The 24,326-nt window shown below is 35.5% G+C and overlaps 2 protein-coding genes and 2 long non-coding RNA genes across 7 annotated transcripts in view; 2 read left to right on the top strand and 2 right to left on the bottom strand.

Moving 5' to 3' along the window:
- Positions 1–5,108, bottom strand: part of LOC124953377 — a 53,509-nt gene extending 48,401 nt beyond the window's left edge. For 2 of the 4 annotated variants that reach the window (XM_047504660.1, XM_047504688.1), the window contains exons 1-3: positions 3,633–5,108; positions 2,734–2,846; positions 2,469–2,526 (exon numbers count right to left, since the gene is read on the bottom strand). In XM_047504660.1, coding sequence (XP_047360616.1) covers positions 2,469–2,526; positions 2,734–2,846; positions 3,633–3,696 — 235 coding nt within the window. In that variant the 5' untranslated portion in view covers positions 3,697–5,108. The remainder of the gene's footprint in view (positions 1–2,468; positions 2,527–2,733; positions 2,847–3,632) is intronic. The other 2 variants (XM_047504672.1, XM_047504739.1) reach the window with 2 other exon arrangements.
- A 79-nt stretch (positions 5,109–5,187) lies between these two features.
- Positions 5,188–7,164, top strand: LOC124953481. Its single transcript, XR_007102229.1, has 2 exons — positions 5,188–6,670; positions 6,839–7,164. It is a non-coding gene; the product is annotated as an uncharacterized LOC124953481 (long non-coding RNA).
- On the bottom strand, positions 6,989–7,633 carry LOC124953486. The gene is made up of 3 exons (XR_007102231.1): positions 7,524–7,633; positions 7,278–7,388; positions 6,989–7,122 (listed from the first exon to the last, which is right to left on the bottom strand). It is a non-coding gene; the product is annotated as an uncharacterized LOC124953486 (long non-coding RNA).
- A 245-nt stretch (positions 7,634–7,878) lies between these two features.
- On the top strand, positions 7,879–21,743 carry LOC124950501. Its single transcript, XM_047497319.1, has 13 exons — positions 7,879–8,346; positions 8,440–8,649; positions 11,083–13,825; positions 13,873–15,327; positions 15,404–15,572; positions 15,654–15,855; positions 15,954–16,448; positions 16,529–16,763; positions 16,835–17,003; positions 17,134–17,248; positions 17,401–17,719; positions 17,801–18,011; positions 18,184–21,743. The coding sequence occupies exons 3-13, from the start codon at positions 11,116–11,118 to the stop codon at positions 18,326–18,328; spliced, it is 6,225 nt and encodes a 2,074-aa protein (XP_047353275.1). The 5' UTR covers positions 7,879–8,346; positions 8,440–8,649; positions 11,083–11,115; the 3' UTR covers positions 18,329–21,743.
- The last annotated feature ends 2,583 nt before the right edge of the window (positions 21,744–24,326 follow it).

Genomic DNA, 24,326 nt, shown 5'->3' with positions numbered 1-24,326 from the left:
GTACTAATGCACTTAATTTTTCAAAGAGATTAGAAAACGATCATACATTCCGATCTCTTTATTCCTTTTCTTCTTCACTCTGGTATATCCTGGTATCTTTTTTGACACTCACTCACGTAAAATCGGTATACTTATACGGCACGCTGAACGCGAGTCGACTGAGTCTCAGGCAGGCGAGAGCCGCCTTGCGTGAGATCTCCTTTCTCGAACGAGGACGTAGAAGAGGAAGGATAATGCGAATTCGAGGACGAGAACTCGAGGAACACGGCCTTCGAGGATCACGATGAGAATTCGATGGAGAACTCGATGAGAGCTCTGCCAACGTCGCCAAATTCTCTCTCTCTCTCTCTCTCTCTCTTTCCTTAGTTTAATATTTTCTTTCTCTCTCTTTCTCTCTCTCTCTCTCTCTCTCTCTCCCTCTCTCCTTAGTTTAGTATTTTCTTTCTCTCTTTTTATTCCGTTCTCGACCCCTACTCCTTACGTATACCCCTTCCAAGTATACACCTTCGATTCCACTACTCCACGAGGCTTTCGTTGACGAGCCACCTGAGGCATTTACCTGGTGAACGGCGGAATCGCACGAAACGCTACGGAAGCATACGACTTGTATTGTGTTCTATCTCGTCGTCGTTTCGAATTCGAAGCGGTCGGCTAGCCTCCGTAAAAGTGCTCTGCGATTTCGCGGAGAGGAAAGCGAGTCGCGTGACCGCCACCTGTGCGACCGTTAAACGTTCCGCTTCTGTACTACTCGCAACGAAAAAGAACGTGTATGGGTCTCTTTTTTAGTCTTTTTTTCTTTTTTTTTTTTTTTTTTTTTTTTCTTTTAATGTTTCGTTCGAATCAGCGTTTTCTTAGTTTAACGAATTTTAAAAGGGTTGGGGTGGGTGGAAACAACGAAATAGTGTTTGGATTTATCTCAGAGAATTTAAATGTATGGTGTTAGCATACACATGTATAGAAATGAATTATTAAGATCAAAAGTTTTTCGAATTATGTAAAGGAAAATTATTATACGTATAAGTGGCGCAAAATTTGTTACAATTTTTTAGAAATTTTACAGAGATTAGGTCTCGTTAAAATCTACCCAATGTTTTACTTTAACCTATCTAACGTTCAAACATTATACGAAGTAAATATTGAATTTATTGGAAAATCCACAAATGTATTATTACATTAAAAGCACTTAGAACTTTTAATCAACTTTGTTTAAATTGTTAAAATTATTAAAATTATATAAACTCTGAAATGTACTTTTATTTAATTGTATTAAATTATAAGTTTCGTATTATTATATTATAAAAAATTTATCTCTCAAACGTATGTATGTACGTCACGAAAAATAAGAGCATACATAGATATATTTTCTTATTGTAAATGAATCGTGTGAGGAAAATATTTATCGTATTTTGATTTATCGATAACCGTAAGAATGATTTCCGAAGAATTTCGAAAAGATTCGCCAATATGGATTCTTTTATATTTTATTATATGCGTATCGAGCATTTGGATCCAATCTTCGATTGGATTCGTAGAGATATCGTGTATATGATGTATTTAGAGAAAAAGAGAGAGAGAGAGAGAGAGAAAGAGACAAAGAAGGGGTGAATAAAAAAGGTCATTTCTTGTATCTTTCTTAAAGAAGACAGACGATGGTTCGCGCCAACATTAGAGAAAAGACATTTTGTGCTCCTATCTAGTCTTATCTTCGGTGCACGATTCTTTGTAAAACGACAGGATAGAAATAAATTTTCTACTAGGCTTAGAACAAGGCTTCTCATCCGAGCACGTAGCTACGTGTGTTCGTCATCTTATCGAACGGGACGCTAGTTGAAAGATTTCAATGTTCTTGGAATATCTCGAAAAGTTCTTGAGAGCTTTTTTGAATAGGTGCAACGTAGATATACGAGAAAAGTGAGAGAAAGAGAAATGGAGAGATAGATGGATAGAGAGATAGAATGAGAGAAAGAGAGAGAAAGAGAGAGAGAGAGAGAGAGAGAGAGAAGCTGACGAAACCTTAAAGGTGATATATTCTCCGAGAACTATTGTGTTCTCTCTTCGAGAAGTTATCGATTCGTTGCTCGCTTCTATTCTCTTTTTCGCTAGTGAACCAAAATCTAAAGCTCTGTTCGGCCAACTTCTCTCTTGTTGAAGCTTCTCAATGTTCAAGATATTCCCTCATTTAAGAAGGTTCAATAAAATATGCGAATTTTGAGTATTCATACGAAAATTGTCTTTTGTTTTCTTTATTTTCAGTGAGAAGAGTTAAAGCTTATTTTATTTAAGTTTGCGTGAATTTATTCCAACATTTTTCATCATCACGATAGATCTTTATTATCATTATTATTATTATTATTATTATTATTATTATTATTATTGTTATTATTGTTATTGTTATTATTGTTGTTACTATGAATACTAATACTATTAATGAGATTAAAAAATAATTCCGTGACTTTCGTATTACTCACCGATCCGGCTCTCCTTCCTTCTGCGTAATCGAAGAGATATCGTGCGTGATTTGATGCACTATAAAGAGAATTATATTTAAGATCGAATATCATCCAATTGGCCTGTATCGTTTTAATATAAATAATTCGAAATATATATATATATATATATATATATATATATATATATATACATGTTTCTAAGTAGGTGATTGTTTTCAAATGCAAAATAAAGAATAAGATACGAATTGAAGATTAAAGAACGTATTGAAAATTAGATAATTACCTGGTGTATGTACTGAATGACTTCCGTGTAGGTTGCATTTTGCAGAGTACGGCCGTTCACTTGGAGAATTTCATCGTCGAATTCCAAACTGTCCGCGTTATCTGCACGAGAACCTGTCGGATCGAGACGTATCGTCAGAATGATCCATTGACGTCTGTGTTTACGTTAGTTATAGTTATACCATTACGAAGCACGCGATAAATCAAGCAACAACGTAGAACGCAAGGTACAAGTCGTCATCGTTGTTGTCATTGAGCATAAAACATGAAGCGATTAGCGTTATTAGATAATGAGAAAGTAGAATTTTTATTGAAAAACGAATGAACGTAACATTACGTAAGACGATAAATCTATAAAATCTTTAAATCAATTTCGACTTCATCACATAATGATTAAAGAGAAAAAGAGTAGTAATATGCGATACTAATTAGAAATAAAAGAGACCAAAAATAAACGAGATCCCTTCTTTAGCGACACCTTACAATATTTATCGTGTTACAATTTTATCTCCGTTAAGTGATGCTTACAAATGGATCCCAAGGTTATCTTTAACTCGACTATTTGGAAAAAGAAGTCCTTCGGACCATTTACTTTTCTATTAACAGCCAAGGATAGTCATTTTTTATCGGACGTTATACTCGATCGTAACGAATCTGTTGACATTCATCGATGATTACGTATATACATATATATATATATATATACATGTACGTATGTATATACGTGGATTTCGCATAGGCTTTGATACGACAAAATCATAATATTAGTACGACGATCCATCAACGTTTAACCGTGATAAATATTCAAACGTTTAACGAGCAATGAATATCCTTCCCCTCCTCTTCCATCCTTCCACGCTCTTGAAAATACACAAATCTGATCACGAACAATTTACGTACCATATAACTTCATCTCCCCGTTCTTATTCGCCAACATAATGATGTACCCCTCTAGATCCACCATTTTCGCTGTTGCTATCTTTCTCCTCGTGGACTATTGGACAACTTCCAGGAACAACATCCTACGTATACGCTGTACGACATACACGCTAAGCCACTAACACTTATCACGGCACTCCGACGATCGTGTCATCGGCTTCGGGTTATCATACCGTCATCAAGAAGAATGACGTTGTCACGTGTAGTGCCTTTTATTATTTTCGCACGCATTTTCATATCTCGTTGATCGGGAGACCTCCTTCTTTGCTTTCCTTCCTTTTTTCCCGCTTATTAAACGTCGAGACCGGCCACTTCTTTTACGAACGCTAACCACTCTTCTTTTTATTCTCCTTCGACAATCTAACGGGCACTGGGATACTGAGATGCACTGGGATGCACCAAGATGCACGGATGCTTTGAGAAGAGGGAGAGGGAGAGAAAAAAGTAGGACGATCGAGTAGAAGGATCGTGCCTATATTCTCGAGAGATTTTTGTGGGAGCGGCTTTGACACGCTCGACGATCTTTCCACTTTCCGACCTTATGATCCTTTTTTCGTATGTTCGGAACGTGTATATACTTACATTATAGTAAAAAATATATATATATATGTATATATATATATATATACATACATATACATATATATATATATAGAAAGAATCGCGTAAGGAAACTCGGCCACGACAGGGCCTGAACTCGAGCCTGCCTACATCCTTACGATGATATCTTTCTCTCGAAATATTTGAATAGGAAAAAGTCGCGGGAGTTCACGATCTAGTCGAAGGATCACGAAGATGGTTCGTTGATTCGAGGAAGGACGATAACGTCGTTCTCGGTGCCGCCTCGGCCATCTCGTCTTCTCTCGTATTCGTTGCATCTGTCCGTCTGAAAAACACCAACACAAATTTGTGGTTTTCTTCTTATCGCCTTCTCGCGTTCATCATTTCTTCTTATTAGGACGAGATCAAGCAAGCGAGGAAATTACATTGATAAGATGTACATCAAACTCATTACACATCCAAATATAAGACGTTTCTCATCTTTAAAGATTTGTCCGACAAAAAACTCTGTGTTTAAAATTTTTTTTTTGTTTGTTTCGCACAAATTATTCTTTTTCAAAAAAAAAAAAAAAACGAGAAGGATTCTCGTCCAGAATCCTTTCGGTGATTACGGAGAATATTCGCTTTCTTCTTCCGTTGGCACTTCTCTCTGTATATATGAAATTTTTTAATTTGACTACTACTCTTAGCAAAGAATCGTCACTTTTTTATTCACCGAGACACGCACTCGCAAGCGGAAATTATCTTCTTCCGCGTTCTACCCTTACGCGAAGTCCTTCGAGTACGTCGACATCGTGCGCGAAATCGTGCGCGATAACCACGTAAAGCAGGCGCAGCGGTGCCGACACTGCTCTATGTCTGATAGTATCCAGCTTCTCTGGTGGTGCTGCTGGCTGATAACGATGACGATGGTGGTGGTGACGGCGGCAGCGCCGCCGTCGTCCGTTCGCGACGCCAACGGCGTCTTACCAAAGAGATCGACGCCTGCCTTCAAATTTCAAGCTGGCACATTCGTTCAGCGCCACCTTCGTTTTATTCGAACCACCCCCAAGACTATGACGTTGGCAGACTTTTACGATTCTCATCCACCTGTGAACACGAGGAACACACTGGCGAACATTTCAAGCTTAACAACATCATTTCGAAACTGGCAAGTTGTTGCCTTCCCATCGAAACTCTTTTCGACGACTCCTTATCTTCTTCCTATCTTTAATCCTTTGTATCTCCTTTCATCATATGTATGTGGATCATGGGAATGAGGTTATTCATCTGGAACGATGCCGATGTTCGAACATTCCTAGTTCGAACTAGGGAATGAGTAATCTGTTTCCATTTGGTACACCATAGTTACACTGTGTATATATATATTTTACCATAAACGAATAAGGTGTTCCTAGGATAAAGAACGATACTTGTGAGATAAGCCACAAGATTTTGCTTACAATGATAGTAATGTTGATGACGATGATGATCATGATCATGGTGATGATGATGGCGTTGTTGCTGAAAATCATACAAGAACGTATATAGGTTACGCAGACGCAGGCGTTTTCTCTAATGTGGAAGGAGATATCGACGGAGGAGAGAATGAGAGAGATGCTGAGTGTGATCAATATGGGGGATGTTATACAGAGTTAGTCACTACCCTAACTCCGCTTGCGTTTGTCTTGCGCGGGAAGAACGTGAATCCTTCGATTAGTTGCCTGATCAGAATATCTCTCACTACTTTCTTAACTATATCAAAATCGTTTCTAATTTATGATTCGATATAAAGTATTAGGTATGGAATGAAAGATAATAGGAAACTAAAAATCGTGTCCTTTCTTCCTTAGCTCGAAAAATTGTGAGATTTAAGGAAAAAACGATGGCTAACGGAAAAGATAAGAATAAAGGCAAAATCGTGACGTGTGCAGTAATCATAAGCGTAAAACAGTACCGTGCTAACGTTCAACGTGACAAAGAAAGCACCACGCATTAGTCACCGGCACAATGCTTCTAAGAATCTCTTGAGAGAATGGAAGAAAAAGTAGGCGAAGGAAGGATGAGGCTAAGAAGGAAGAGAGAATGAGGAAAGATTACGATGCAAACAAAAGAAAAACGGCATCCTCGCTTGCATCATTTGTAACGTTGCTCCAAATACAATTCTTAAAAATTGCGATAAAACGGTATTTCAGAGTGTAGTAGTTTTCTTTTGGGATATTGAAAAATACAAAAAAATAAAAAAACAAAAAGATTGCAATACGGTAAACCTTGATTTAGAGAGATCAAAACTAGTTTTCTTATTTGAAAACAGATCGTGATTCTATATATTTTGTACATCTTTACGAAATACATCTAAACTGTTTTATTCGAAGCGACGATGGACGATGATATTGAAAACATTGAAATACCCGCTCTCAATGAGCAATATGGAATACGTCTTTGTACCTTAAAGGCACGTACGTATGTAGAGTATTTGAATGTGGAAAGAAAGGGTTTTGGTATTTATTTGAAATAAAATAACATAAAATAAAATCGATATGGATTCCGTACATATTCGAACATATTATGTACTGTATATTATGTTCTATGTTAATAACTCACGTTCTTCCTATTTCCATTCACAGATCTAGATTAATGGATGAAATTTCATTGTTTAAAAGTCACTGTTACTGAAATCTCACGATTGGTAGATATTTTTTACCAGACCAATTATGTATCGATGCTTTACACTAGAATTTCATATATAGCTTTTTGAGAAATATAATATTATACCATCCAATGATACATTGTCGATATGAATGGATTTTGCACGTACAGCGCCGTATCATGGCAAAAATCTTAACCACAATGACTTACCATGATTCACACTTTTTTACCATGGATGCATAAATCAATGTAAAGGTTGCATCTGCAAAATTTAAACCAATTAAAAACAAACTCTATTATATTATCCACGAAGTCTCTTTCTAATCTAAAAACAAAATAAACAATTTGTATTTTCTAATGCATTTCCCGAGATAATAATAACATCCCCTGATACTTTCGTGAGTTCATTTAACTCACTTCAATCGAAACTTGGCATAGCCTCAGGGAAAATATTCAATGTTTGCCAGATATTATCCCTAGAACGTTAAAATCTTCGACGACTTGTGTGGAATATTTTATCGTCGATTTCTATACGAAAAAGAAAGAACTCTTGATATCTAAACAATATCCTTAATTAACAAAAAAGGAAAATAAGAAGAAGAAAGAAAACATCAAAGACATGAATTATTATACGATCTATAAATTTTATATCCAACCTCGAACCTTTTAATTTGATCTTAGTTTTCAAGTATCCTTCTAATTCAGAAGATATGAGTGTACTTGTTAAAGTACATGATTCTCCTTCTCTCTCTCTCTCTCTCTCTCTCTCTCTCTCTCTCTCTCTCTCTCTCTCTCTCTCTTTCTTTCTTTCTTTCTTTCGCTCGATCTTCTTGTCTTTCTATCCCCATCACAAGGGTTAAAACAAGGGAAATGTAGTAGATATCAAAAGGGGTGGGCGAGGGTAATGGTGAGTCGACTGACGCGATCATAGCGGCGTTAGGCACGCGCACGACATGCGCGTAGTATCCCTGTACGCGCATGTTTCTTCTCCGCAAAACGGATCGATGCTGGAAATAGCTCAGCCCGCAGGAGAGTACGAGGTGAGTCGCCTTCGCTTTCGGTACGAACTTCCTTGCATTTCGTTACCCGATCGAATCTTTTTCCAGAACAAGAAAAGAGCTTCTTGGTGGTTGAAGTGTCATCATCGTTTGTCTCATCTCTGTTCGATCACTTCTTTCTCTCTGTATCTCTCTCTTTCTTTCTCTTTCTTTCTCTCTCTTTCTCTTTCTCTCTCTCTCTCTATCTATCTATCTATCTATCTATCTATCTATCTATCTATCTATCTATCTATCTACCTCTCTCTTTCTCTCTTTCTCTTTCACATACATTTTCTATCTGATCTCGGCTCCTTTTGCTTCCGATTCAATATCGAGTGCAATAACACCATATTAATTTTCTCATTAACGTCAATATCAGAGGAGAGTTTATTGCGAAATGACGCGAAAAAAATGTGCACCCTATCGATGTGGCTGATGAGGCGCAACTCGTAAGTATCAACCATTGTATGTCTTTGCTTACGTATGCGTATATGTGGCTATGTATATACTATGAGATCTTCTAGACTTTTTTTTCCATTTAGTTAGCTAGTCTTTCTCGATGGAACCATGAAACACGTTCCAGGCTCGAACCAGTGGATTGATCGCCGTCTCAGCAACCGCTGACGTCGAGGCATCCACCGTGTGTCATGCAGCATGTTAATTGTATCAACTCGCTGAGAGCTTCCACTTTCCGTCAATTATGTGTCGCGAACCAAGCTCTTTCCTTGTTAGCTATACTACAAAACTCGAAGGTAGGAATTAGGCTTCCTTAGTTTCTAATTGTTCCATGTATGAATTTTGAGTCGATTTTATGATAATGAATGTGTTAGAAGATGATAGGTATAATTGACATAGCAACTATCGCCATTAAATTGATAATCATCGTATCTTGAATTCATTATCATTTTACTATTTTAATTTCGTTCTTTTATCATTTGATTGTAAAAATTTATGTTTTTCTTCTCAGTTACATCATGTAGAAAAGATATTCGATCGTTCTATATAAGTAAAGACTACGTCTAAATATAAGACGAAGTCGATTTTGTCGGTTCCTTTTTTTCCCTCATTCTTCCTGCCCTCATTCACATATATCTTTTGCCGAGATGATTCATGCTCATGAATGTTTACCAAAAGACAACGGAATTCGGCGGCATTCTTAATTTATAATCGTCCTCCATTTAAATTTCGTCGTTTTCATTTGTATACATAACTTGTATAATTGGATGACAAAAAAAAAATAGAATTTGATGATTCTCTTTATATATACGAAATGAAAGTTCAATGTATCGGTATAATTTATAAATTTACATCATTCAATACGTAAGTAAAATATACGGGTTAATCGTTACAATTAATTAAATTATTTAGTGTTCTAAGTTCGACACAAATCAATGCGCAGTTGTAATCAATGGTATAGACAACCATACGAATCGTTTTAATTCAATATAAAAGCTTTTAGGTAATATTTATTTTCACTATTAAGGAAGATGAATATAATGGATCTTATTTTTCTCAATTGTAAAATACGAAGGAAATTCAGGAGAATTATTGCGTAATTAATTACGTCAGACAAATAGTATTAATAATTAGTTTCGTCGTTGTAACGAGTATTTAATCGAGTAAGTAAGTATGAAAAGTGAATTGATGGTATGATTTTGATTGAGAAGGGTGTGAAGGTAATCGAGCTAGGCCAGCTTGGGAATCGTCTTTTGTCTATAATGCAACGAATACACGTGATCGATACTCTCGATTCGTCTTGTAACGTGACACGCGCGATTAGAAAATTATTATATTTATTTCGTAGGTTACGAATAAAGACGATGGATTGAAAATATCCGGGAAATATCCGGGATCATGAGTATCTAATTTGAATTTTGTGTTAGAAAGTGTTACCTAATAATCTATTATATACATCGAATTGAAATAAATAAAAGAAAACTTTAAATTCATAACATTTAAGGATCTCGTTATTGCTATGGAGAAGTTACGATGCCCTTATTCTTCTTTCGTCTATCGATTCAGCTTTTTCAAGGCACGTGGACTTACAATGTTCGTTTACGTGTGTATGTGTCTTCGTAAAAGTGTCCGTAGGACTTAACTGAATGTGCGCTATCGTGCGAAGCGACTCTGTGACCCGTGTCGGTGCTTGTGCTCGTAAAGAAGGGTTTGTTGGCACATGAAACAAATTTTAACTTCACCATATAATATCGAGCACGTTATCTCGAACATGTTTTCATTTTCCAAGAAGTTAATCCACTCGTTACAATGAAGTCGATCTACTAATTGCTTTTTTTCGTTTAACAACTTCGACACGTACGATCGAATACGAAAATCAGATGAAATGATCATAATTTTATTTAAAGAATCTTTCAAGTGCTAACTATATAGAAATATTGATTATAGTTTACGATAAAATTTTGTTGTTTCGGCATAGTGATATTGAGATAAATCACGTCTCGAGATAAATTAAATGATCGTTTTAATGGCAGCTATCGAAAAAATTTGTTTATGATGAACTTTTAAAATTGGCTTGTGAATGCTCGAACAAGAATTTACTTCGTTATTTTAAAAGAAACATGTTGTATCTGTTCGATAATGAAATTCGACGTGTACATGGTTGTTATTAAAATGTAAATCCATCTGGCCTGCAAAGATAATCTTATTAAATAATATCAACAGAGAATGAGATCGTGTCTCGTATTTTTGTTTCGAGATCAATTGAAATCTTCCAGTCGTTCATGGGAGTACGTTCGTAGGTTGAAAAATTTTTATTTTTTCTTCCTTCTTCAGTTTCTTTCGTCTTATCTTATTGTCGCTAACTGGGCGCTTGGAAACGAAATAAGGAAGCTTCCGAGAGGTACGGCTATCGATCGACTCGTTCTATCGTTGGCGATTCAATAACTCTCCGATAATTTTCTCGATTATCTTACTTTTTCAAATCACTTTTGATTATCTTACAACTAAACACATAATCCAGAAACATATCGTTCTTTTATCGTTTTACAATATTGTTTATGACTCTGAGAAAATAATAGTAAATAATGAACTATTGTAAGCGTGACCTTGTATAATTACTAATGAATTTATTGACAAACGATTTTATCTTTTACTTTAAAGCTTTTATTTTATGAAAAAGAAAAAGAAAAGAAAAAAAAAAAATAGGAAAATTTTTCGATTGATTGCAGAAGGCTCTCCTGCAAAACGGTAGGTCTTAGAGAATGCACAAGCTAGCCAAGGGATTGAAAAAGAAGAAAAAGTCGAAGAAAAGTAAGAAGGGTGAGGAGGAAGAGTTCGATCCGGAAGAACTCGAGCGTTACCGGCGTGAACGTGCGGAGCGAGCGGAGCGGGCCGAGCAGAAAGCCGAGGAATCTGGTGAACCGGCTGCGGCCGGCAATGCTGGCTCCGACGAGTGGCGAAAATTTGAGGCTTTGACAGCGGGTGTCGATTCGTTGTTAAAAAAGACTCAAGGTGATCTCGATCGTATCAAATCGGTTTCGTTTTTCCAACGGAAGCCAGCGTTAGACGAGAGGAAGACAGAAGAAGAGGAACAGAAAAAAGAGAAAAAGAAGAAATCCTCTTCGAAGAAGTGGATTGGTTTCGACGAGGAAGGAAATCTCGTTGAGAAAGAGCCTGGTGAGATTGGTGCAGTCGAAGGTGAACTTGGCAAAACAAGCGCAAAACCGCTTGTCAGTGAAAACGGTTTTGTCGAGGTTCCGGATGACGAGGATGAACAAGAGGATTCAGCAGACGAGGATATCTTCGATACAACCTACGTTGACGTTCTTCAAAATATTGACGTTCAATTAGCCTATATACCTGATAGTCCTGTAAAAGAAGATTTAGACGACGATCCCTTCGATACTACTAACGCTGAGAAAGTACTCAAAACAGTCGACAGTAAAGGCAACAAATTAGTCAGTCTTGGTAATGCTGTTGAAATTCTCTCCGGTAGAGTCGATCATGTGAGTACATGTAAATTACCGCCTAAAAGTAAAAAGAAATCAGTCGTACAACAGGATTTACTGCTGGACGATTTTGACGAGGTCGAAAGTGGAATTATTCCTGAAGGTGTTGCTGAGCCAATCGAAGTTGAGAAATCACTTTTAGATGACGATTCCGATCTACCGGATATACCAATTGATCTAACGAAGTTACCTCCGGTATTACCGAAACCAGTCACGCCTGTAAACACGCAAGAAACTGAAATAATCTCAACCGAAACTAAAGAATCCATTGACATCACAGAATTCGAGTTGCTTAAGGAAAAGACGATTTTAGAGGAGATCCCTGATTTGGATGATGCTGAATTTGATTTAAACGAACCCGTCGATAATCCGATCCGTCTCGAGGAAGCCGAAGATCCATTTGGTGAAAAGGAACCAGAAGCTAAGGATTTCCAAAGTGAGATCATCGAGGCTAGCTTCGAAGCAGCAACATTTGTCGACGAAGAGGATCCTTTTGACACTACTTTCGCCGATAATATATTACCTGGCAAAACTGAACTCAAATTCATTGAGAAAGAATTAGAAGATCTACCAGTTTCTACGGTTTCTATATCGCTCACTGATCCAGCTGGCTTAAACAGAGACTACGAGACAGGCTTACCCAAAACTGAGGAAAGTAGTAATGTAACTAACAAGGATTTGTTAAGTAGTTCGACGAGTGATTTGAGTTTAATCGATCCACCCATCGCACCAGTTGAAGAGCTCACGTATGTTGATCCTTTCGATACATCAGCGATAGGGGAAATACCACCAGGCAAAACAGAATTGAAATTTCTTGAAAGAGAACTTCTCGGTGAACAGGCAAAGACTGATAGTGTTCTCGAAGACGACGACGATTTTGATCCTAGAAAAGAAACACCACCAGCGACTCCTGTAGTGAAACCTCCTTTAAGGCCATCTCCACCAGTTTTTCCTGTCAAGCCTGAATTTAAGGTTAACTTCGAAACAGAAGAAGAAGAAGAACAGATTGTTAATAACGTATCAAATAATCGTGGACGAAAAGCTTCGAGACCTGAAGTGATTGAACTACCAATTACAAAAAGTGTTGCTTTTGAATTACCAACACCTTCAAATCGACCTGATCTTCTAGCAACTACAGACGAAGAGAAATCATTACCCTCGAAACCTCTAACACCATACTATACGCAAAAATCGATTGACGAGGCTTTACCAGCTGAAGACGAGGCAATTGATGTCGATCCCTTTGACACAAGTTTTGTAGCTAAAGTCACTCCTGGAAAAACAGAACTCAAACTCATCGAGTCGGAATTATTGGAACAAGAACCAAAGTTATCTCACAGTGTCAGTGATCACGAAATTGATACCAGATCTCAAAGTGAAGCGTCCAGAAGGAAAAGCGATTTCACCGCTACTTCATTGAGGCCTACCAATTTAGAATTTGCTCAGGTACCTAATCCATTAAAAGAAATAATTGAAGCGAATTCAGAAAAACAGGAAATCACTAGACGCGAAAGTTTGCTCGATGCCGAAGTAGAAGTCGATGCGAAGCCTCTCACGCCACGGGTAGAGACGAAAACTATTGAAGAAGAAGAAGAAATTTCTTACGTGGATCCTTTCGACACTTCCATCGCCACCAATATTTTACCTGGAAAGGCAGAACTGAAAGTTTTAGAAAGCGAACTGGAGCAAATAACCGAACAAGTACGTCCGAATCCCATCATTTTAAGTTCAATTGTTGCACCGTCAGTATCGGATGCAGAAGATTTTAATCCAAGAGCCGGCGAAGTGCCAGAATCGAAAGATTTTCTATGCTCGGACGATCAAGATCCAGGTGCAAAAGTATTGACGCCCCTTCAATCCAAAAACATCGCTTTAGGGGACGATATAGATCCATTTGATACAAGCTTTGCTACAATTGGACCAGGAAAAACAGAGCTGAAGATCCTTGAATCTGAACTGATGCAATAACCTTGAAGATAATATATTAATAATCCGGGTCATCCGGACGCTAATTGATCAGTTTAAACCTGATTAATATTTTCACTTATTATTTTATAAATTTAATTAAAATGGATTCAAAAGGTGGAAATCCTTTCCTAATGGACGATTACACGTCCGAGCCGGATAACTCGGTTCACGGTCAACAAGAATTGAATCCTTTCTTGGAATCCTTCACAGATACAACAACTTCCGAACCTGGAGAAAATCCATTTTTAAATATCACTGGTGATCAATCTTATCAAGCACCGGTGAATGTAGAATCAACGAATCCTTTTGCGTCCTTTTGCGAAGAAAATATCTTTAATTTATCAGAGAGCACAAAAGAAGAAGAAGAAAAGATTAGTCAACCTACACAATCAGCACCTGTACAAACTAAGAATGGAAAACCACCACCATCAAGACCTCCACCGCCCAGACCACAACCACCTGCACCACCGAAAAACACAAAAGACCTTATCTTATCGGTTACAGGCGCAATGGACGCCACATCTAATCATCTTCTGGATCGCCTACAAGCTACAAGAACTCCAAGTCCAACTCTGATGCATTCACCTTCCCCAACACCGGAACATAGTTTTGCCGATTTCCTAGATGTTGATGGAAATGTACCGGATTTGATACCTTACGATAATGAAGCCGCAGAACCGCCGAAAAGTAGTCAAGACATTTTAGATTTATTCGATGCTCCAAACACAGACACAACGTCCACGGCAACCTTTTCAATAGATACTACGAATTTGATCACTGATGTAGCAGTGACGAGTACTGCTCAAGAGAACCCATTCGTTAGCATAACTGATCAGGAAATTGAATCGACTGCCCCAGCGGAAGGTGCTTTTAGTTCTTTCTATCCAGAAGCTGCTTCAGTCAGCATGGAAAAGAGAGCATCGGTGTCTTCCACGATGGCTTTCCCTATTCAAGAAACAGAAAAACAAGCAGCCGTTGATCTAGATTTTTCAACGGAAACATCGGTTTCTACAGATCAACTAACCTCAGTAACGACTGCTGAATTATTTTCTACGGCAACGACCGAACAAATTTCCACTACAGTCGAGTCTCCCTTCTTCTCCATATCTGACAATGCAAGTACAATACAATATGGAGTGACGGAAACATCAGCCACGTCGTTATCAACAACGCAGCAGATCACCCAACCCATATTTTCAATGACAGATACCCAACAAAATGTTTTCTCTTCCGATCTCCTAGGCGATTTTAATGAACCCACTAAAGAAGTGAGTGGCTTGATCTCAACCAGTCCGATACCAGCTGCAGAATATCCTGGAACTGATACGCAATTGGATAATTTCGCTGCTACCACTAAAGCCATTGAAAATACTGGTGATGCATTCGATGCTTTTGCATCGAAGTTCGATAAAGCAGCTGAGCCAGAAACGAATGCAGATCCATTCTTGGATGCCTTTGGTAATACTGGACCTACAGCAATGGATACGTCCAGTGACGGTATGATTTAATTATATTTTTATTCGTTAATACTATTAAAATATAAATAATAAAAAATTGCAATATGTTGATCTAGTATGGGGAGACTCATCAGGCGGTGGAGATACTGGAGTTACTGGATTCGAAGAAAATGACGGTTTTGATTCCTTCTTAAGCATGACAGCACCACCACAACCGGAAACTAAAGTGAAACGAGCAGATTCTGGCGACTCGGATGAAGGTCCTGACTTCAGTGTCTTCATAAAGTAAGTTAACATTTGACGTAATTATCTATTTTTTGTTTGTATGTTTTCTAACTTGACTGATTATTTAATCTTTATTTTTAGACCAAAAGAAGGAGATCAACTTACTCAGTCTGAAGTTGGACCAGTACCAGTTTTAGCGCCACCACCAAAGAGTCCACAGAATTCTGCGTACGCTGATTCATCATCACGGTTTAATCCCTTCGATAAAACAGGTGGATTTGCCCAAGAAGCTGTGGTTCCCACAGAGACAGCTCAACCTGAAATAACAAGAACAGATTCCCAAGTAGGTTTTAGCTATTAATTTTACAGCAGTTATACCTATAATTTTTATATTAAAAATTTCTACAGACATTTGTAATGTTCAACAAATTATTTTATTAGGAAACACCACCGACTCCGTTGTTTGACGAGGATGTGAGTCAACCTTTGGAAGATTTTCCACGAGTTACGTATACAGGTGACGGCTGGGAAATGCAGTTACGTCAACCGAACAAAAAGAAGATCACTGGACAACGGTTCTGGAAGAAGATATTCGTGAAACTAGTTTATCAGGGTGACAATCCGGTTCTTCAGTTGTTTAATAGCAAAGATGATAAAGATCCATTCCAAGAGTTACCTCTTTTGGCTTGTTATTCTGTTTCGGATATCGGAGCTCAACAATTCGATCAATTCGGAAAAATATTTACGGTGAAGTTGCAATATATTTTTTACAAGGAACGACCTGGAGTACGACCTGGACAGGTTACTAAAACGGAACGATTAACAAATAAACTCAGTCAGTTTGCTGCTTATGCAATTCAAGGTGATTATCAGGGTGTTAAAGAATTTGGTAGCGATTTGAAAAAGTTAGGTCTTCCCGTCGAACACGCGGCTCAGGTAAATAAATCATCGACATTTGATGATCTTATCGTACTAAAATATAATAACTATAACTAGTTATTGATTATAATCTTCAGATATCTCAATTGTTCAAACTTGGATCACAAAATTATGAGGACATGAAAACATTTTCTTGCGCTATTGAGGAGGCTCTTTTCAGGCTATCGGCTCACAGAGATAGAGCACTTAATTATAAGATGGAAGAAGTTCAAATAACAGTGGTTGATGAATTATACGTCGAACAAAGTGCCGAGGGTTATGTAGATAAACAAATAGCTCGTGTTCGTCTTTTCTTCTTGGGTTTCTTATCCGGTAATCTACATTTTAAACCGCTCTTTTAGCCTTATATGTATATCATCTATCTAACTTGCAATAATGATTAGGTATGCCCGATGTTGAGCTGGGAATAAACGACATGTGGCGTCAGGGTAAAGAAGTAGTTGGAAGACATGATATTATTCCTGTTGTTACTGAAGAATGGATCCGTTTGGAAAATGTTGAATTTCATGCTTGTGTCCAACAAGACGAGTACGAAAAGTCGAGGATTATAAAGTACATATGATTTTAATGTATACGTTATATTTCTTATTGCAATTAACTAAAATTAATAATTCTAAAGGTTTTTCCATACATTTTGCGCATATTTAATATGACTAATCTTTATACTAATCGATATTTAAAGGTTTAAACCTCCTGATGCATGTTATATCGAATTAATGAGATTTCGAGTAAGACCACCTAAAAATAGAGAATTACCGCTTCAATTGAAAGCAGTAATGTGCGTTACTGGTAACAAGGTAAAGTAAATGTTATTACTAATTAATGCACGCTAGGCTTTAAAATCGTTTATGTAAATATTTACTAATTGACTCATCAATTTAAGATATTACTTAAAATATCGTTTGTTCTTTTTTTCAAAAAAGAAATTAATAAACATATTAATCATTAGGTGGAATTAAGAGCAGACATATTGGTACCAGGATTTGCCTCTAGAAAACTCGGGCAAATTCCTTGCGAGGACGTGATGGTGCGTTTCCCAATTCCAGAATGTTGGATCTATCTATTTAGGGTAGAGAAACATTTTAGGTATGGTTCGGTAAAATCAGCGCATAGAAGAACCGGTAAGATCAAAGGGATCGAAAGATTTTTGGGAGCTGTAGATACGTTAGAACCTCAACTGATGGAAGTTACGTCTGGACAAGCCAAATATGAACATCAGCATCGTGCTATTGTATGGAGAATGCCTAGATTGCCTAAAGAAGGACAAGGTAAAGTAACAATGATTAACAAATTTCATAATTAATTTTTTTCCTCATAATAATTATTTTTTTTTTTTTACATTTTTTAAGGTGCGTACACAACGCACCAATTGGTTTGTCGCATGGCTCTAACTTCCTATGACCAAATCCCGGAAAATCTTGCTGAGTACTGTTACGTCGAATTTACCATGCCAGCTACTCAAGTTTCGCACACTACAGCGAGGAGCGTCAGCCTTCAAAATAACGACAGTGACGCTCCGCCAGAAAAATACGTTCGTAATTTATCGCGGCACGAGTACAGGTAGAACGATTTCTCTCTCTCTCTCTCTCTCTCTTTCTCTTTGTTTTTGTTTTTTTTTTTTTTGAAGAGAGATCGAAGTCATAAATGATGACTACTTTCACAAAAAAAAAAAAAATCAAACAAGAATTATAGATAGTTCGAAGTGTAATAAATTTTTCTGTTCTTTGTTTAGAATTGGTATCGAACATACACAAGGCGAGGGACCAGGAGCGTATGTGACAGCTACGCTAACAAAGAAAATTCCTGAAACAACGCCAGAAACTCACGGTGAAGTTTCGGATACCCCGGCTGAATCCGATTCCGATTCTTCGGAGTAAGTTTCTAGGTGTGAATTCTTCGAGGTCGCACGAGATGATCGTTCTTCTCGAGTGTATGATAGTACTATATTAACGATATCGTATGTCTATGAAATAACTGATGAAGTATTCTATAACTGATCGACGAAGCGTTACTCACTGTCTCTAGTCGCTCGAGTTAAATCGAATACTAACTTCGCTATTGTACTTATTGCAAATTTGCCTGTATAAGAAAAGAGAAGGACGTGTAAATCGGTACAGGCTGTTTCGTAAGTTAAATATTATACCTACTATTCGCATGGGAGATAATATAATATCAGTTCCGATGAAAATATCCGATGAATAACGACACGGCTACGAAATAACAGGAAAGAGTATTATAACGACGAGCAAATTAACACATATTTCGAGCAACCGTAAGCGTTAAAACATTCCTTTTGTGTTTTGAAAAAGAAAACCCGAATATGTATTGTCCGTTCGTTAAAATTCATTATTTCTGTATCCTGTTTTAGCTCACGAAACGCCTTGCATCTATTTACACGCACAACGTAGTACATAATGAACTAATAAATATGAAAAAAATTAATTTAAGAGACGACAATACTGCTGTTTTGTTCAGCTTAGCTTGCTAAGTCGTAGAACACTTGCGGTGGAAGGCTTTGATAATCGCTTCATGTTTCAAAGACTGAACGATATTAAAAGAATTATAAAAAAAAAAAAAAAATGGAGAGCATTTGGTAACAATTTCTAATTGTTGTTAATAATTATAATAATTCATTCTCTAATTAGAAACAAAATTCTATTAATGATATGGAAACGGTGATACAGAAAATAAATTCTAGCGAAAATTCTTTAAATTCAAAAACAAATACAAGTTCTAATCATACCAAACTATAAATAGATTCAAAACCAGCATTTATAATTTAATTTTAATTATCTATTGACATTATTTTAATATATTTATTAAAAGACAAAAATATAAAATATGCTAGTCATTGTCTTGTCAAATAATCTGAATAGAATATTTCGATTTAGATATATGTATACATATATAATTCTTTAATGTTCATTTTTTTTTTTTTTGTTATATTATCATTATTTTTTATACATCGCTATATCGTGATAACGATCAGAGAGAAATATTTATCGAGTAAAAAGATATAAGGCTCGTTATGTAATATTTGTGATCGTTCGCGTATCTTATTCTAGCTTGCAATTAATATAAAAAATGATTGTTATCTAGTCTCTAGTCGCTTATATTTAGTAGATTGCAAAAATTGATAATCATTCATCGAGTTTGTTGCATGTAGAGATCGAACGAAAAGATCTAATTTGATTACGATTCTCATGGGTACCGGAAGAAATTTATCAAAAAATATTTTCGATTTCAGATAATATTTAAAACTTACATTGTTCTATAAAATAATGAATCAATGAAAGATAAAAAGAGCTAGAATAAAAACAATTCAGTTCCTACGAATAACTACAATTATCAAAAATTCTTTTTACTCGTTTTTAAAATGAAATGAAAGATATTAGTATCGTAAGTCTTAGCTAAAATCATCCTAGATGATTCTTAAAAATTATTTTTCCATTCGTCGTGTTCATTATAAAGAAGACGATTGCGTGACTAATAAGATAACGAGAGTTAATGAAGACTTTAATTGCCATTAAATACGCCAATCGTGAGAAACGTATCCAACTTGAATTTTAACATTGGATCTCGACATGACGCATATATAATTATAATATTCGTAAGTTAAAAATAAAAAGCATAGAATCGTAATAATCGCAAAGGTATCGACTATTTAATGGTGCATCGCAGATCTATGCGTGAAAAAAAAAAGTCTATGTGAAAAAATTTGCAGTGATAGGGATATAATATTACAATATATTAACAATATGAATAAATATATATATATATATATATATATATATATATATAAATTACATAATAAATATTTAAATACGTGAATAACTCTTAAAGGCAGATAATAGGCGTAAGTTTAAACTTAAAGATACAAGAGCATAAGCTTCCGTTATCTCGTTATAGTTCCTTTACGTTAAACGTTATTACGATTGGCAAGAATTGCCAGAATTTCGAGAAAGAGCTAGATTTAAAAAAAAAAAAAAAAAAAAAAAGAAAAAAGAATTAAATTAAATAGTATGTTCAAAAGGAATACGATCTACGAGATTTACAGAGATGTAAGAAGATTCGACAAGTGTAACAATATCAAACGTAACTTTAATAGGTATATAAGATTATCAGTACTTAAACTAGTCATATAAGTTTCAGTTATTTTATCAACTTTTTTATTTACGCATTTTCTTCCCTCAGTGGAAGACAGGAAGAGTACACTCTAGTCCCTAGTTTGTAAGGAAGACACTGAAGATGAAAAGTGTCAATTCGCCAGAGATAAGTTTATCGATAAGTTATACTATAAGATTAAATTAAATGTAATGTGTTTCCAAATGAATATGCCAATTAAATCGTAGATAAATAGACATAATAATAATTTAATCGTCGTTGCTCTGATCGTTATTAGTATTACATTTCTTTGTTTTCTCTTCGAATGTACCTATTTGCAATGAGTTCTCCTTGAGAACTTGCGTTTACTTTTGCATTAGTTTTAATTGTAATTTGTATTTATTTATAGAAAAGACAACGAACCGGTATTTGTCAATGCGAATACGATAAAAATTTGAAGATAAGCTTTCCGAAAGAATTAGAAAAGCATAACGTGATAATTATGAAGCGTTTTGACGTCTTTGAAACTAAAAAACGAGCAAAGCTTTTCAATCAATAGTGTGAAGGTCTGTTTGTGTTGGTACCTTAAACGGATTTTGGGCGAGTTTCTATTGTGGAAGCTTGCACCAAGATATGTTATTTCCAGCTCGTGATCTCAAATACGCGTAATTGCACTTTAGTGCGATCCAGAATGACGTTCTAAAGGAACAAAAAAAAATAATTAAAACAATTATACGATGCATGTATAGCTCTTATGTTAGCGGGAATGTTTATTAGTATATACGCGTAATATTTGCGTGTCCATGATAATTTTCACAAAGAGAGAGAGAGAGAGAGAGAGAGAGAGAGAGAGAGAGAGAGAGAGAGAGAGAGAGAGAGAGAGAGAGAGAGCGAGAGAGAGAGAGAGAGAGTGATAGTGAGAGAAAGAGGAAGTAAAAAATTGATAAACGTAGATTTTAAGTTTAGATACGAGGAGGTAGTGGACAACCTGACGAAAACATTAAACTTTGTTTAGAATATACTCTTTTTCCTCATCGATGTATTGTTTTCAAATTGTAATTCAGAATTTCTCGACAGAAAAAAATTTACAAATATTTAAAGACAGTCGTCATAGTTAATCGAATCATTTCGAGGCATTCTTATATTTTTTTTTTTTTTTTTTTTTTTATTTTCTTTATAATCTAATTTCAATCAAGAAACACGGATTCAAAGCAATATGTTGTTTGATCGCCACCTCCGTCGTCTTAGCTTTTAAAAATGTCATGTGAACACTTCAATTAATCCTTCCCTATTCTCCTAAAGAAAGGAGATGTAATTTATTTGCATGCGAGTCTTAAAAATAGTAGATATTAAGTATGAGAATGACAATGATAATGATGTTGATGATAATGATGATGTTGATTCAATCGTCATAATGAAATTAAATATAAGAGAGCACGTTAAATCAAGCGTCATAATTGTTTTGTAAAATCTATTTTCTATGACTAATTAGAAGGGAAGATTCGTAAAAACACAAAGATAAATGTCTATCTTCTTTATCGTACAAAAATAATTTCAGTATCGATATTAGACGAAATAATAGAGTTACTCCATTGGAAGGAAAAAAAATATTAAAATATAATCGGAATCGAAAGAAATTAATTTGAATTTTGAATGCAACGAACTTTGAACTTTCTTTCTTCAAATTCTTTCGATAAAGCAAACACGAAGTATTATCGTAAAATAAAATTTTAAGAAAGATATATTTTCCCGAAATGAAAATGGATTTTTATTTCTATTCGTTTGTCTTAAAGCCCGTTTGTACATTTACGTTAACAACAACGACGACGACTATGTTACGTCTATAAGCGCTAAACATACCTATCGCGATATGAAAGTACATACTTAATATAAAGAAATAGCAATGACCTCATTGCAATGTCGAAGATCGATCGTTCGTCAATTCGTATGACGAGTAACGATTTTCAGATTATTTAGATCTTAGGGCTATATGAATGCATAGTTTCAAGTCGATCATCGTGATTAGTACTTATCTACATCTTTTCGCGTTTAATAAGAAATTTCAAGAAAGAAATGAATAAAAAAGAAAAAACACAAAAAAAAAGACAAAGAAAAAAAAGAAAGAAAAGAGAATAGCAGTAAGAAAGAGCAAGCAATGAAAAGTTCTACGCATATACTTTTTCGCATTGGATAAATCAAGGCCGACGACGAACACGAAGGAGGATGACGACATCGAAGTTGAAGTTGATTTTGAAAAGAACTCGTTTAGTGTGGCATCGTCATGCGGCAACGCTCATAAAAATACCCGCGAACATTTGAAAGTGCTTTTAAAGGTGGTAAGATCTATTAAAAATGACGGACGACGAGAGAGAACCAAAACTTGTCGATCGAGGAATTCTAATCGTCCGGAATAAAAGAGAGACAGAACTGTATCTATCTAGTCGCTGATCTGTAACTTATATAAATAATTATATATATATATATATATATATATATATATATATATATATATATATATAACTGTTACGTATGAAAACCTTAATGTATGACTATATTATATATGTATATGTACGTATGATTTAATTGTATTCTAAACGCAGCTATAATCCAATCAAGTTATAAAGAAGAAAAAGAAAGAAGAAAAAGAAGATACGCACGTACCAAAGAAGAAAGGGAAAACGAAATATATTTCGTCGTGTATCATAAATCCCAATGAAGCGACTTCGGAGAAAAAAAAAACCACAAAGGGAAATAAACAGAGATATAAAGTGGGGGAAAAAAATATAGAGCGAGTGCAATACTGTTAGCCAATTGTATCATTGATAAATTCTATGTATCGATAAATAATATAACATTGTTTAAGCGATAGAGACGAAATGATTCCTTTCTTTTCTCCTTCCATATAAACTGTCTCTTATTTGTCAAATCGGATTATTTAGTTTACTCTACGAGTCTCTATTATATTCGTTGCTGCAACTAATATGTGTATATATATATATATATATATATATATATATATCATGTATTAACTATAGAGCTACATAGTGAATTCTAACGTGCTTTGCCTCAAATCATCTCACGAAAGATAGAAGAAAAAAATAATTTCCATACCAACGCTAATCGTTTGTTATTATTTTAATCTAGAATTTTACGCAATTTTTTTTATTTAATAGATATGTAAATCTTTCGTAGTAATAAATAATGACTAAACCGGTCCTCCGAACATATACTCAACTCCATACATCAAGTATCACGCTAATTTAACCTCGACCTTCCAAAAACTGACTTCCTGCTTCATGAAACCTCTCGTAAGTAACATTTGTATTATATATTTCTGGTCGATCGATTGGCAATGACTTTTGGCAGTTTACCTGAGAATACATAAACTTCGTTACGTCATAGAACGTACAATCCGATAGTCGATCTTTATCGTTACTAAAAGGAAGCACGTTTCCGTTTCCCTGATAGTACATAACTACTACATTTAGTAAACAAGTGTTACCCACGATATACCTATATATTTGAATATCAATTTTTCAATTTTAATTTATGATATGTTATATAGATTTCATTCATAAATATTACTAGTGCTAGTGATATTCCATTTATTTAACGTCTACGTACTATTGTATCTAAATTCTATAAAATAAGAGTCTGTCTATGAGATAAAAAAAAATTAAACAACTCGACGAAATGAAAGTCAGATAATTTCTCAGATTGTATCCTAATAAAAATAAGATTTTAATTTAGTCCAGACCAGCTCGTATATCA

This window comes from Vespa velutina, chromosome 1 (assembly GCF_912470025.1).
Source record: "Vespa velutina chromosome 1, iVesVel2.1, whole genome shotgun sequence".
Taxonomy (NCBI): Eukaryota; Metazoa; Arthropoda; class Insecta; order Hymenoptera; family Vespidae; genus Vespa; species Vespa velutina.
The sequence above is the reverse complement of the archived record's forward strand: the minus strand, read 5'-3'. Positions and strand labels throughout refer to the sequence as shown.